This window comes from Tachypleus tridentatus, chromosome 2 (genome assembly GCF_004210375.1).
Source record: "Tachypleus tridentatus isolate NWPU-2018 chromosome 2, ASM421037v1, whole genome shotgun sequence".
NCBI classification, from domain to species: Eukaryota; Metazoa; Arthropoda; class Merostomata; order Xiphosura; family Limulidae; genus Tachypleus; species Tachypleus tridentatus.
This window is the reverse complement of record NC_134826.1, coordinates 95283474-95300538: the sequence shown is the minus strand read 5'-3', so window position 1 is coordinate 95300538 and position 17065 is coordinate 95283474. Positions and strand designations below refer to the sequence as shown.

Sequence of the window (17065 nt, the reverse complement as noted above, 5' to 3'; positions counted from 1 at the left end):
AGAATAGTTTGTCCAGTTGTTGCTCCAAAGTCTAGCATTATTTACTTTTGCTTATCTTGTTTTTAAAGGGAACTTATCGTTGAGTGATGATTTTGTTCTTGATTGTATTCCATGTTACTATCTTTTTTATCCATTGTGTAGTAGATTGATGTATTGTACATACAAAAACTAGAACAATTTTTGATTGCAACATTGTTTTCTTAGTTATCACATTTTAATAGGTCAACATCTAGTTGTTTTTCTAGTTTATTTAAATTTTCCATTAGCTTGATCTTCACTTCCATCACTACTGAATTATGATCAGAATTGACAACAACTCCTGGATATGTCTTTAGTAATTTCAGTTTTGAAATGCTAGATTTATCTGTTTGATTTCTTGTAAAGCCATCTGATCTTTTCCATGGATAAACTTTCGTGTTTGTTGGAAGAAAGTGTTGATAATTATCAGGTTATTTTGTTGGCAGAATTGTATTAGCAAATCTCCCTGTTCATTCTTATCCACTAGCCCAATTGTTTCAACTGTAATGATAAAAACTTCTGTTCCAACTTTTGCATTTAATCTCTCATAACGCATATGAAATCATTTTATTTCACGTATTTCGTATCTCTTTTTCTTGTATTTGTTCATAAAATTGTTAAATTTCATCATAATCACGATCTATGTGGGTGCATACACTTGTATTATAAGTTTTTCCTTGTATTTTATCATGATTTTGGGACTACATCAGAAAGAGTAACTAGTCATTGCTTCAGCTATACATATCTTTAGTATACCTATTCTATTCGTATGTTCTTCTCCCCCTTGAATACAAACTAGTGTGATCTTCCTTAATGAGCTCTCCACTTTCATTCCATCTGGTTTCTGCTAGTCTTATCGTATTTTGTTTCCTATTATTCATTTCTTGTATTATCTAATTTACCAACTTGAAAAAGAGTTCTTATATTTCAGATTCCAAAGCCTAAGATCCTATCACAGGTTTTCAGATCAATATTATATGTAGTATCCTCCCAGTCCCAGTAGGGTTTGGGCTACTTTCGTCATTAGTTGTCATACTTTCCAATGGATCTTATATCCGGATCATGTACAGGGTACCCAACTTCATTTTTTCTTATGTACTTTTATATATGTGTATTAATAACGCTGCACGGATGTCATGCCTAATGATTATGCTACATAATTATTATATCTATATTAATAAACTTGTACGGGTTTCATACATTGACATTCATAAAACTGTATTAATGTCTAAGCCTTAATAACACAAATGTCACGCCTGTGTATTAATAACATTGTTTATTTCGTTCTGTTAATAATGTTGAACTGATGCCGTGTGTGTATTAACGCTGTTCTGAAGAAGTCTGTCAGTAGCACTGTACACGTTATATATGTGTAGGCCCAGCATGGCCAGGTGGTTAAAGCACTCGACTCGTAATGTGAGGGTCGTGGGCTTGAATCTCCGTCACACCAAACATGCTTGCCCCTTCAGTCGTGGGGACGTTATAATGTGACAGTCAATACCACTATTCGTTGGTGAAAGAGTAGCCCAAGAGTTGGCGGTGGATGGTGACGACTAACTGCCTTCCCGCTAATCTTACACTGCTAACTCAAGGACAGCTAGAGCAGATAGACCTCGAGTAGCTTTGTGCAAAATTCAAAATATTTGTGTATTAATTTTGTTGTACTGGTGCCTTGTATATATTATCAAAGCTGTACAGCTAACTGATTTTATCTCTATGTTAATTATGTTGTACTAATAACACTGCATGGATTTCATATCTATGTAATAATGATGATTTTATTTATGATCAGTGGTTCCTAACCTTTTTTATGCCCCGCACCCCTAAAAAATTTTAATGTTCTCGCACCCCTCACAGTAATTATTTAAGAATAAAGGTGAAGGTGGCCAAAACAGATTTTTATAATTAGTTTTTAATGATATATAAACAAAAACGAAAAAACATTAAAACAAACTAAAAGTTGCATAAACCCTACATGGCCTACAAAAAAATGTTCATCCATACGTGAAATGAAATTCTTTGAATTTGAAATGTTTAAATGTTCATACGCCAATTTAAATTTAATGACTCTTTTGTTCCTGTTTATTTCTTACGAGTTTTTAAAAGCGTAGCATTTTGTTGCTGATAGCAATCCGCAAGTCTGCCTGTTCACCCAAGCGATTTCTAAATTTTGTCTTGATTGACAAAAGGGCACTAAAACCAAACTCGCATAAGTATGTCGTTGCAAATGGGATGAGCACATTTAGTGCTTTCTCACAGTCATGGAAGCACGTCCATTGCTGAACACCAATATTGTTCCAAAGTTTTGCTTTCAAACTGCATTTCAAGAACTCGATTTGTGCGCAGTTCAATAAGATCTTTCTTCGGTTCTTCATCATCCGACATATTATCCAAATTGAATGAATATGGATTCATAATCACTTCTTCTGAAGTTTCCAGTTCTCCTCCAAAATATCCATCAAATGACTTTGATAGTATTTCCAAATGATCCACAATTTCTTCACACACACATGGATTTAGGGACTCATCCTCACCTACCATTTCTTCGAGTGATGGAAAAGTTGAAAGATTCCTTCATTTAACTCATCGACACCAAAGATGTAACTTTTCGCAGCATTTAAATATGTTTATTTTTCCCTTTAAGAGATACACTCATGTCATTCATACGAGTGAAAATATCACTCAAGTAGGCTAGCATTTGGTTGAATTCTTATGATTCTATTTCTCCGGGCAGATCATAGTCACATAGTTTTGACTTCTCGCAATTCAAAGAAGCGCGTTAAAGCTCTCCCACGTGACAGCCAGCGAACTTTTGTGTGGAAAAGCAAAACTGAATGCTCACTTCCAAAATCTTCGCAAAGCGACATGAAGAGGCGGTGGTTCAGTTCAGAGCGCGACCCCTTAATCCAGTTGGTCTTCACAGAAGTGTCAAGGACCTTTTTCAACTCAATGTTTTTGATGCCAAAGCATGTCGATGAAGAAAACAGTGAGTACCTTGCAAGTGCGGAATCTGTTTTATCAGTGCAAAAAATCCTGATTTATTTTCTAGCATAGCAGGGACACCATCGGTACACACAGAACCAATAATTTGGATATCTAAATTATATTTCGCCAAGAAGTTCTTCACACACTGGAAGACATCTTTCCCTTTTGTGGTTGTTTTCAGATCTTTACAGAACAGGAAATCTTCCATTATGGCACCATCATGGATATACCTCACTAGTGCGATGAGTTGACTGCAATTGGAGTTTCGTCCAATTGGAGAGAGATTTTTAACTGCGATAACTTGGTCCAAAATGTCCGAACTCAAATCACCAATTCGGTTTTGAATAATATTATTTGATAACTGCACTAATTTAGCTTGTTTGAGGCTTCTTTTCCCAGAACAATTGTTGTCATTTCTAATGCACACGGTTTTATCAACTCTTCTTCAATTGTATCGGGCTTCTTTGATTTGGCTGCTTTATACGCCACTTGGTATGAAGCCATCAGCAGTGGTTTGTTAGCAGATATAAAACCTAATTTTGGAAGGGTTGCTCGAGAATCACAGCGGGCCCTTCTACCTTTCAACGATTCAACATCGTGGCTTGCAACAGCCGGTTTCTGAAATGTTCCTGCATCTTAGATGGCTTCAAATTTGCGTTTGAAAGGACAGAATCACAAAGCATGCACTGGGGTTTTTGCAGATCCTCAATTGTTCCGATGCAAGTGAAACCAAACTTCACATAATCATCATTCCATTTCCTTTTCTTTGACATAATGAAGTTTTTTTGCACGAACACATAATCAACAATGCACTGACTACCATAGCATCACGCATGGGTTTATATACTCTACGAAACTTTCTATAATCTAAAACATTCTCGAATATACGTCACATGACGTCATCGATTAATTCTGAATACTTCTGGAAGTTTCTCGAGTCACGATCACGTGAATACATAACATAAATACATAATAGACACCTTAAGACGGCGTTCACAAACGTAACCTAATTAGTTGTGCCGAGTATTTAGGTTACGTTTATGTTTCGTGTATTGTTTGTTTACAGTTGTACATTAAGATTTCGGCCTGCGCCGGTGACGGTAGAAATGATAGTTTATCGTTACACGGTTAAAAGCTACGTCTGTGACAAAAAAAAATAAGAAATAAAAAATCTATGTAATTTTTGAATATGTAGAACATTACCGTTAATATAAACAAACAAAAAAAAAACTGAAATGTTACCAACCCTGGTTGGGAACCACTGATGTAGATACTAACATCATACGGATGTCATCTGTATCAACACTGCAAGGATGGCGTGTCTGTACTAATAATGTTGTACGCACGTTACATCACATGTTAATAACGTTATACTAATGTCTTTTATTTTCATTAATAGTGTTATGCAGGTGTATGTTAATAGCTCTGTACTAATTTTTGTTCTTTATGACTTTGTACTGACATCATGTCTATTTATTAATAACGCTCCACAGAGGTCATATCTGTGCATTAATAACCTTGTATTTATTTCATATGTTAGTATTAGTGTATATATTAATAACGCTGTAAAAATGTTTATTATTAGCCTGTATAGATATCACGTCTCTGTTAAAAATGTTGTACTGAAGTCTGTAATACTAACCTTATATTAAGGTCTGTGTATTAATAATCTTGGACTGATTTTGTATGTTAGGATTGGTAATGTTGTGCTATTTACATGTGTTAATTTTGTACTGATATCGCGTTTGAGTATTAACATTCTACGGATATGTATGTATGAAACTTGTGTTAATATGAAGTCGCTACATTAACAACTGTAATGTCGTCATGTTTGTATTATTAACGTAGCACTCTTCCCATGTCATGTATGCGTATTAATAATGTTTTAATCTGTTTTAATATGGTATTGATTCGTGTATGTGTACCTATAATTATATTGCTGTTATCCCCCTTATTTAATAACGCAGTTTAGGTGTCATGTTTGTGACTCAATACTATTTACTTAACCTGTGCTTGTATATCAATAACTACTAATGTTACGCCTGTGTTTTGATAACGTTGCATCTCAGTGGCGGTTTAAGGTTGTGTGGGCGCCCTACATCACATGTAATTTTGCATAGAATAATTTTGTCAAGGGGCATCCATTAAGATCATGGGCCCTGGGGCTGAGCCCCCTCTAACCCCTACCTAAAATCGCCACTATTGTATCTTCGTCATGTTTATATTAAGTTGTATTACTTTCCTGTATGTGTTAATAACGTTGTACAGATATGTGTATAAATAACATTCTGATGATCTCGTATTTCATGATTTAATAACTGAACTGATTTCATGTCTAAGTATTAATAACACTTCACAAATTGTATCTCTGTATTAATAACCTTTTACTCATTACATGTTAGTGTTAACTTTTTACTGTATAGATCTGTGTATTGATAACATACATATGTAATGTATTAATAACGAATTAGATGTCATGTTTTTAATATCGTTGTACTGATGTCATGTTTGTCTTAATAACGCTCTAATGATGTATGTATATTAACTTTAACTTTATACTGATTTCTTGTATTATCATTAATTTTGTATTAGTAGTGTTTGTATACTGTTAACGTTGTACTAAAATGTGTTAAAAATATAGACGTGATATCTGTAGAATTGTTAAGTGTACTGTTATCATTTCTGAGTATTTGAAAGTTTGTACTGTTCCCATGCCTGTTTTTAATAACGTTAGTGATGTCTTATGTTTTACTATGCATCTAATTTCATTAGTGTTACGTTTGTATATTAATAACACTAAGATTGTGCTTGTCTTTTAATGTTGTATCAATCTTGTTTGTTATTTACTTCTGTTGTACGGGTGTCATACGTGTCTTGAATTCTATATTACTCGTGTTTGTGTATTAATATATAGCCAAATGTGTCGTATCTGTATATTAATAGCTGTACGGCTGTATCTGTTATTTGTATACGTATCATGTCTGTGTATTAATATCTGCATATATACGTGTCGGGTGTTAACCTTCTGATACCATGCCTGTGTTTTAATACCTGTACGGATGTCTCTTCCGTGTATTTATGACGTCGTCCTATCTTTGTATTAATGTTTTACTGATACTGTAGGTGTGTGTTAATGACCTTTTATGGACATCCCGTCTGTATTTTAATAACGTTGTATTAATATCATGTCCGTATATAACGTACAAATGTCACGACTATTACTGACGCTGTAGTCGATGTCTGTATTACTAACGCCGTACGTACGTGATGTCTATCTGTGTATTAATGTTTTTGACGTCATATCTCCATGTATTAATAACTTTATACTGATGCCGTGTTTTTTAATAGCTGTGCACTTCACGTCTGTATATTAATAGTTGTCATTTTTAACATGTATTAATGTTAAGGATATGCATGACATATTGTAGCATTATCTCTGTAGAAGTTTAGTTTCTCTTAGATGACTTTACTAACAAATTATTTTCATGTTTATTCTAGGTGATCGTGGAGCGGTACCACAAAGAAACGAATCTTCCAGTTTTAGATAAAACCAAATTCTTAGTTCCACAAGAGCTTACAATGTCGCAGCTCGTAACAATTATCAGGTAGTGTATGTAATGTTTTGTCCTAAAACATTAGTATCTGATTAAAAACCACACACGCACGTACACACACTAGGTGTAACCGAGAAAGTTGTTGCATATTTGATTAAATCACAATAAGACATGTACGTCTGTTTCAGTTTCTCGATGAAACCACATAGAAAAGTTAACTGTATCAGAACAACAGACATAAGTGGCATGATAAGGTAAACACATTACTCTTGTAACATTGTTAGATAAATACGAGACACAGGTGCCGTTATCCGGTAATATCGAGACATAGGTGACCAAAGTAAATACAACTGGGTCATCTTATATCAGGTACAAATACGAAACATGGATGTCACATGAAGTGAATACGAGACACTGAAATGTAAAACCCGTCGTTTGTTGAGACTTGTAATTTGTCTTTTAATTTATTTGTGTATAATATTTGTTTTAATGCACATTTAACCCGATTTTTCTACTTTTTGAAAACACAATCCCTGTTCATAAGTGACAACTCGTTTGTTTTTTTTAGTTATAGGGGGGAGAACTAACGTAACACCATCGTTTGAGAGCTTCAATAATGCAGTTCTGTAAAAGTGTTCACAGCTATAACCCAGTAGTGTATTCCGAATGTTATTCGAAGCAGTAATTTATATCAGACTACAAATACCTTATTAAATGCTGCTAAAAATCTGTATTAATTATAAACTGCTTCATAACTTATGTAAATGTTTTCTTCTTAAATGCTAGAAAATAAAATAGTATGTATTAATAACATTTCCAGTAATCCGGTTTTTGAAAGTATTTCAAGATTATCTCACCATACAGTTTATACGCGGAGAACGTTGAGTTTTACAAGTGTTTACGAAACTGGTGCTGAATGGAAAGGTTTGTCAGACCGACTGATGGATGCACTTGCTTTTTCATTTATTTTTCGTTTGTAATCGTTTCATTTTATACACACAGGGTAAAGAAGAGATTTCATCCCCTCCTTCCCTCGCGTTATCTGACTTTCTTACGTTCGAACTCACGATAAGCTACTTTTAGACTTAATATTTGGACATTGTTATGTAAATCTTTTTTTTATAAGTTATTTAGTACTTAAAACAATGTTATTCTTGAGTTAATAAATAATTAAGATATAGTCCAGCCATTCTAATTGTTTAATGTGAACTGTAGGTGAGAAATATATCAGTCGGTAGGCATAATACAAATATGCACGCTAAAAATAACAATGACAGAGTTGTACTGTAAAAGGTTGTCACTCATTTTCATTTGTTTCTTTACTCCGAAATCCTGCAAACAAAGCAAGAAATATTTAAGATATCAAACCACATGACCAACCAACCTACTTGTTCATTTTTCCTCTTTCATTCGAGATAACTATTTTATCATTAATGTCAGTTTAAACCTAAATCCGCTGTTTCTGGGCAGTGCATGTCATTGCTTCGTTGTAATAACTAGTAATTATAATATTTTATACTTCTAGTTTAAACAATGTTATTACACCTTTAAGTTATTTTTTTTTTTACATAAATATGGGACCCGGCATGGCCAAGTGTGTTAAGGTGTTTGACTCGTAATCCGAGTAATATGGTGTTCCTTAAAAAGCTTGTGTACAGGATGAAACAGGAATTACCAGCTAATAATAGATTACTATTAGGTGACTAACGTGTAGACTATTCAATGCTTTGTATACTATACAAGCGGTGTCTTTAGGCCAATCCTTATATTACGTATAAAGTTAAGGAGTAAAAAAAAATCAATACCCATATTAAATTTTATTCAAATAATACCTGAACTTGCAGTAACGGGGTAAAACATCATAATAAGGTAATAAAAACATTTTGTAGATATGAAATGATGCGATAACAATGCCAAGATGATGATGCAGCTATAAATAAGTTATCCCTACATAACTTTAATATTAAAAGTTTAATGTTACTCTAAAATGTGTGCTTGACTATAGTATTCCTGATTTTTGGTATACAGTTTATCATAATATCATGGCCACGTTAAGGTAGTCACCAAAGTAGTTTAACTAAGCCTAGAACTTATGTTCAAATAAAACCAAGTGGAGATAGGATATGCCATGATTATTACAGGCTATTAGACTCTCTCTACGAGATCCCTCGATGTGGATTCCTGTACGTGGTGAGGGAACCTCCCAGAGAAGGTTCTGTACTTTCAGTTTACCTCCTCTGGGAGCTAAACATCCACCTGCGTATTTGCCGTGAGTGGTGACCCGTGAAGGGAAGGAGAGAATCCACTTTGGCCTTGAATTCCTATAGACGTGCGGTCTTGAGGTGGCCCTCCCAAGATAATCGGCTAGTCCATTTGGGTCAGGGTCAACTGAGTGCCAGCGTAGGGTGTAGTGGACATTGTCTGATACTGGTGTTCGAGTATAGTGCTCATGAAACCCTGGCGTCGCTGCAGTGACCTTATGGCACTGTAGCGCGTCCCCTCGTAGGACTCCATGGTGGGTGGGGTCAGTGGGTACCGAAATATTCTGTTTTTTTATTATGGATACCCCTCAAATAAAACAAAAATAAACAAACACGACAGCATAGAGAAAACTCAGACTACTGACAAACGACTGCACATTGATGACTGTATGGTCAAACTCGCAACTTGAATTTGTATCGAGATTGTTAATTATACATTCTTTAACTGAAAAACCCTAAGGTCAGATGTCTCCAATTTTTATTTAGAAGGGTTTAGAAGGACTTGCTGGCTCACCTAAATCGGTAAAAAAAATTACGATCTGGGGACATTTTAGTGGAAACAGCTTCATCACAACATTCCAAACTCTTCTTGAAGTCGAAGGCCATTGGGGATATACTCATTGAGGTTACTCGTCATTCTACTTTGAATTCTTCCAGAGGTGTTATAGTTGAGGGATTTAAAGACCATTTCAGAGTCAGAAATTCTCGCAGGTTTGACCAGCCAAGGTATCACAGCCGTGCGCCGAATTTTTACTCGTAAAGATGGGATTATGGAGCCGACAAATGTTCTAATATTAACATTTACAACATTGCTATCTCCTACAACAATCAAGGCAGGATATCTGAATTGTAAGGTACGGCCTTATATTCCTAACCCTGTTAGATGTTTTCATTGTCAACAATTTGGTCACTCGAAAACATCTTACCGTGGTTCCTTAACATGTGCCCGTTGTGCTGGTAAAGACCATGATGCTTTTGAATGTCAACTAGAACTGCAGTATGTTAACTGTGATGGTTCAAATCCTTCCTATTTTACTTCTTGCTCTAAATAGGTAGAAGAGAAGTACAACGTCTAAAGACAGTTTACAATATTACTTACCCAATGGCTTGGAAATTACTATTTCCAATTCCATCTTGGTCTTATGTTGCTGTAATCCATTCCATTACTACAGTAGGAGTTCAGACAGACCTTTCTGTGCCTCCTACAGGATCCTTAACAGCACATCTTAATCTAGTACCCTTCAAAATCAACAAAGCAAATCAGTATCCACTTCTATCTCTGTCCCTATCACATCTTCCAGTCATTGCCCAACTTCACCTTGTTCAAGCCCAGGTGTTTCCATGGGGTCTTCCTCTCTTGACACCCCAAAAATTAAACAACCCATTCGTTTACGTCCTCAATCACTGAAACGCATGTCTACAAATACCAACCTGCCTACTCGATCCAGAACAGGATCACGAGGGAGCGACAGACCCACATCCAGTAAAGAAAAAAAGCGCAGTCGCAAGAGAATATCTCCGTGCCAACTTCTCCAAAATAAAGAAAAATGGTCATGTTAATCCAATGGAGCTGTCGAGGATTCCAATCAAATATGAATATCAAGGATTTGATTGACTTTTATCATCCCAAATGTCTTTCTTTACAGGAAACATTTTTAAAACCTACTAATACAGTCACAATTTGACAATACTCCTTATGCCGAAATGACAGGTCATGAGTAGGAGAAGGACATGGGGAAGTAGTACTGCTGGTTGATCAACATGTGCCCATCTGGTTCTTTTCATTAAAGAGGCTGTAGTCATCTGTATCTCCTTGGGTCGTACCGTCACTGTTTGCTCTCTGTACCTTACCCTCTGGAAAAAATCATCCCTCAGACCTTGATTCCCTCATTGAACAACTGCCAACCCCCTTTTTAATTTTGGGGGAGCTTAATGGGCATAATCTCCTGAGTTGGTTCTAGTATTAATGTGAAGGGTCGTGCTATAGAGTATATACTCCTGAATCACAACTTCTCTCTTCAGTACTGGCTCTTACACTTATTTTCATGCATCCAGTCAGTCATTTACTGCTGTAGATCTTTCTGTCTGCTCCCTTTCGCTTTTCACTTGCCTTTCTTGGGAGGTTGACATCAATCCACGGGGTAGTGATCATTTTCCTATCATATTAACAGATAATGGCCGTGGTCAGTGCCACCTGACCCGTTTGCCTCAGTGGAAGTTGGACCAAACCAACTGGCTCTTTCACTGTTCTCTCGGAACTTGATCCTGCCATCTTATGTAAGTCAAGGATAGATAATTGTGTAGCAGTAGTAACTAACTGTATTGTCCAAGCAGCTGCTCAGTGCATCCCCAAAACCTCAACATCTTTCCCACAGTATCCGTGCCCTGGGTGTAATTCTGCTTGTTCTATATATCGAAAAGCTCAAACATGCTTGGGATAAATTTCGTAGATATCCCACTTTCAAACTGTATTGCATTTTAGCAAACCTGTGCATAAGCTCAGCAAGTTAGACGTAAAAGTCAGAAGGAATCTTGAATCAAATACACCTCCAGCATTTGTTCAACCACCAGTTCAAATGTCACATGGGACAAGATCTGGAAGGTGAGTGGACGGTGTACTTCTGATCCCTCTTTATCTTAATATTCAATGGCCATGAAGTTGCTGATGCTCAGAGCATTGCCAATACTTTTGGTGAATGTTTCTCATGATCTAGCTCTTCAAACTCATCCCCCTCCTTCTTAGCTATTAAAACACAAGTTGAACATCCGCCTCTTTCCTTTTTGACTGATCATCCCTATGACTGCAGTCACCCTCTTACACTGGTGAAACTCAAACTTGCACTTCATCGGTCTAGCAATACATCAGTTGAACCTGATGATATACATTGAGATGCTATGCCACCTTTCTCATGCCTCTCTTACTATTCTCCTCGCTATCTTTAACCGGATATGGCAGTAGAATGTCTTTCCTGATACTTGGCGCTAAGATATTGTACTCCATATTCTTAAACCTGGAAAGGATCCAAAGATTTCTTCAAATTATCATCCCAATGCTTTGACGAATTGCCTCAGTAAGACCTTAGAGAGGATGATTAATGCTCGTTTTGTTTGATTCAAGGAATCAATCTTCTCTCACCCACTAAGTGGGAGCTACGAAGACAACACTCCACGATAGACCACTTAATTCGCCATAAAATATTACTCAGAAGTCTTTCTGAAGCGACAACATCTTGTTTCTATTTTTTTTATTTAGAGAAAACTTGTGATTCAACATGGAGATATGGCATCTTGCGAGACCTCATATGGATTGCGTGGCAATCTGCCACTTTTTATTAAGCATTTTTAATGAACCGCCGATTCCAGGTCTGTGTGGGCTCAACACTTTCCCGTTCTTTCCCACAGGAACTTGGAGTCCTTCAGGGCTGTGTTCTGAGTCCCACATTTTTCGTTCTAAAGATTAATGCCATCAGTGAACAGTTACTCCAACAGTTGCAACTTGTCTTTTCGTTGATGACTCACATCTCATGTCAGTCATCAAATATGAGGTTTATTGAGCGGCAGCTACAAACTGCAATCAATTATATACTTAAGTGGACCATAAGTAACTGGAACTAGTGATCTTCCTTGCTGATAATCTAGTGGAAATCATAGAATGTAACTGAAACATCTAGTACGAAATTCATTTCGTTTGAAGTTAACAATTTTTTGTGTTATGCTAATGATTTTGTTTGTCTTTTTGAGAAATTAAGGAAAAAGGTAGAAATAGAATAACTCGTTTGGCGAATTTGTTAAAAATATTTGACCATTTCACTTGAAATATCACACAGATAACCCTAATCTCACTCGGACAGAAAAACTTGAAGCTTCTAATTTAAAAATGTCTGGAATAGCATATATTTGTCTCGGATGTCTTTGCAGCTCCAGTGTAAGCTTAAACCATGTTTTATGTCAAGGAATATCGAAGTGGAGACAAAGTAATACCTAGGCATAAGCGCTACTTCACTGAGCAATTTGTGAACAGTTCAATATCATAGTAGACTTGAATTTTAATGGAATGCGACTGTTTGGTGAAAAGAAAGAAGACAACGATTCAGCTTCTACACTGAGGCCTTCTTCAGACTCGAAAAGAGGTTTCAGCATAGAAGAGCAAATATATTTTCCTTTTCTATTAACAGGCAGTTGCAGTCCATTAAAATTCTCAAACCTACAGTATCTATTCTGCCTTAAGCTCCACTGAAACAACAATCCAATCTCACCTTTTAATGTTTACTCTCTATTTCAAAATATTGCCTGTTGTCCATAAGCAGACAAGTGAGAGGCAAAACCGATACTGTTCTTCTAGTGAAAATAGCAGATATGTTGTTCACCAATCCATGAATAAATAGCACATGCGTAACGTAATGCGTTAGTATTAACTGGCAAACGAAAACTGTGAACACTTTAATTTCCAATCTGCTTTGCTGTGATTAGTCCTACGGCAAACAATAACATTGATAAACAAAGGCGTTTTCGTCAGGTCTCGCAGCAAGTATAAGCAATGATGCACTAAATGAATGTTTAACGACAAGATCTAACATTCTAGATCAGTGGTTCCTAACCTTTTTTATGCCCCGCACCCCTAAAAAATTTTAATGTTCTCGCACCCCTCACAGTAATTATTTAAGAATAAAGGTGAAGGTGGCCAAAACAGATTTTTATAATTAGTTTTTAATGATATATAAACAAAAACGAAAAAACATTAAAACAAACTAAAAGTTGCATAAACCCTACATGGCCTACAAAAAAATGTTCATCCATACGTGAAATGAAATTCTTTGAATTTGAAATGTTCAAATGTTCATACGCCAATTTAAATTTAATGACTCTTTTGTTCCTGTTTATTTCTTACGAATTTTTAAAAGCGTAGCATTTTGTTGCTGATAGCAATCCGCAAGTCTGCCTGTTCACCCAAGCGATTTCTAAATTTTGTCTTGATTGACAAAAGGGCACTAAAACCAAACTCACAAAAGTATGTCGTCGCAAATGGGATGAGCACATTTAGTGCTTTCTCACAAAGTCATGGAAACACGTCCATTGCTGAACACCAATATTGTTCCAAAGTTTTGCTTTCAAACTGCATTTCAAGAACTCGATTTGTGCGCAGTTCAATAAGATCTTTCTTCGGTTCTTCATCATCCGACATATTATCCAAATTGAATGAGTATGGATTCATAATCCATTCTTCAGAAGTTTCCAGTTCTCCTCCAAAATATCCATCAAATGACTTTGATAGTATTTCCAAATGATCCACAATTTCTTCACACACACATGGATTTAGGGACTCATCCTCACCTACCATTTCTTCGAGTGATGGAAAATTTGGAAGATTCCCTCTTTTAACTCGTCGACACCAAAGATGTAACTTTTCGCAGCATTTAAATATGTTTATTTTTCCCTTTAAGAGATACACTCATGTCATTCATACGAGTGAAAATATCACTCAAGTAGGCTAGCATTTGGTTGAATTCTTATGATTCTATTTCTCCGGGCAGATCATAGTCACGTTTCTTCAGAAAAGTTTGACTTCTCGCAGTTCAAAGAAGCGCGTTAAAGCTCTCCGACGTGACAGCTAGCGGACTTCTGTGTGGAAAAGCAAAACTGAATGCTCACTTCCAAAATCTTCACAAAGCGACATGAAGAGGCGGTGGTTCAGAGCGCGACCCCTTAATCCAGTTGGTCTTCACAGAAGTGTCAAGGACCTTTTTCAACTTTGGACGCAATGTTTTTGATGCCAAAGCATGTCGATGAAGAAAACAGTGAGTACCTTGCAAGTGCGGAATCTCTTGTTTCATCAGTGCAAAAAAATCCTGATTTATTTTCTAGCATAGCAGGGACACCATCGGTACACGCGGAACCAATAATTTGGATATCTAAATCATATTTCGCAAAGACGTCCTTCACACACTGGAAGACATCTTTCCCTTTTGTGGTTGTTTTCAGATCTTCACAGAACAGGAAATCTTCCATTTTGGCACCATCATGGACATACCTCACTAGTGCGATGAGTTGACTGCAATTTGCAACATCAGTTGTTTCGTCCAATTGGAGAGATTTTTAACTGCGATAACTTGGTCCAAAATGTCATAACATTATTTGATAACGGCACTAATTTAAGCTTGTTTGAGGCTTTTCCCAGAATAATTGTTGTCATTTCTAATGCACACGGTTTTATCACCTCTTCTTCAATTGTATCGGGCTTCTTTGATTTGGCTGCTTTATACGCCACTTGGTATGAAGCCATCAGCAGTGGCTTCAAATTTGCGTTTGAAAGGACAGTGTCACAAAGCATGCACTGGGGTTTTTGCAGATCCTCAGTTGTTCCGATGCAAGTGAAACCAAACTTCACATAACCACATTCCATTTCCTTTTCTTTGACATAATGAAGTTTTTTGCACGAACGCATAATCAACAATGCACTACCATAGCATGGGTTTACATACTCTACGAAACTTTCTATAATTAGAACATTCTCGAATATACGTCACATGACGTCATCGATTAATTCTGGATACTTCTGGAAGTTTCTCGAGTCACGATCACGTGAATACATAACATAGATACACAATAAACACCTTAAGACGGCGCAGACCGAAATCTTAATGTACAACTGTAAACAAAAAACACGAAACGTAAACGTGACCTAAATACTCGGCAATTTGTTTGTTTGGAAATTTCGTACAAAGCTACTCGAGGGCTATCTGTGCTAGCCGTCCCTAATTTAGTAGTGTAAGACTAGAGGGAAGGCATCTAGTCATCACCACCCACCGCCAACTCTTGGGCTACTCTTTACCAACGAATAGTGGGATTGACCGTCACATTATACACCCCACGGCTGGGAGGGTGAGCATGTTTAGCGCGACGCGGGCGCGAACCCGCGACCCTCGGATTACGAGTCGCACGCCTTACGCGCTAGGCCATGCCGGGCCAATACTCGGCAAATTAATTAGGTTACGTTCGTGAACGCCGTCTTAAGGTGTTTATTCAAAAATTACGTTCGATGTTTATTTCTTATTTTTCTTGTTACAGACGTAATTTTTGAATATATGGGACAGAACCCTTAATATAAACAAAAATAAGTGATGCTATCTCGCACCCCTTGGTGGTGCGAGCACCTCTGGTTGGGAACCATTGTTCTAGGGCAATAAGAAACCTAATTTGTAAAACTTTTTACTTTAAGAATTACGTAGGTAAATGTAACTTTGTTTTGATGAAAGAATGAAGTAAGTGTAAGTTTTTGCAATAATTATTTAATATATAAAATAAAAACAAACCAATATACTTGTATAGATGATGTGTACATTGTTCTTACATTTGAGTTACGTGATGCGAGTACAAGGAAATAACTTGGTTTGACTTCATGTAGATCTGTATAAACTTGTGTTCGGATAAACATACGAAGTATAGGTCACGTGTTGTATGACCCAACGCTGGATGACATGAATAAGTTTAGAATTACACGATTAACGTATATTTACATGGCTCAGTTTTATCATTCTTCTGTCATAATTGCAATGTCATTATCTGGTTAATGTTTAATTTTATAAGTCTTTGTTTTGCTAGTGTAAAATATAATAAAAGTAGGGCGAAAACTGCCTGTCCAAATATTTACTATTCGCACAAATTAAGTGTACAACTTAAGTTTCGTTTTTGTTTTTTTCGCAAGATTTTGTCAAACACGTGTAGAGTTAATTTTTAATGTTCCACAAAACATCGAGCGTCATTTTTGTTTCGCATCGTCTAAAGTCTTAAATCGGTAAGGTTAAATTTGATAAATGGCATATCCTTACTGATGTGTAGTTCAGCACAGTGACCTCTTACAATGGTCCCTTTTTACCTTTACTTCATGTCGTTTGTATCCTAATTGCATATGGTGGTTCTTTCAAGTTAGTAAAGGTTAAACTTGGTAAATGGTACACTTTTCTAGTGTGCGTGTACATGTGTGTGATATACTGTAATGTAGCAAATTTACTGAAACACCTCAACAATTAACATTTAAAAAGCTTTTGTATACAAAATAATTGATTTGCAATAGAAATCTATTTAATTATTGCATATCAATCTTGCAGGAAATTGTCATAAAATTAGTAAACATGAATACTGATTTTACATTTGGCATCAAAACTTTGCAACGTTATGGAATTGTTTCCATATGTCTTAAATTCTCTTGAATGACTTGCTTTCATTTTTCTTGAAGTTATCTTAGAAGGC

At 36.2% G+C, this 17065-nt stretch overlaps 1 protein-coding gene across 3 annotated transcripts in view; it reads left to right on the top strand.

The window, feature by feature from the left end:
* The window catches only part of LOC143244609 (microtubule-associated protein 1 light chain 3 gamma-like), a 46900-nt gene that overhangs the window by 17489 nt on the left and 12346 nt on the right, over positions 1–17065 (top strand). For all 3 annotated transcript variants that reach the window (XM_076489598.1, XM_076489599.1, XM_076489600.1), the window contains exon 3: positions 6502–6608. In XM_076489598.1, coding sequence (XP_076345713.1) covers positions 6502–6608 — 107 coding nt within the window. The remainder of the gene's footprint in view (positions 1–6501; positions 6609–17065) is intronic.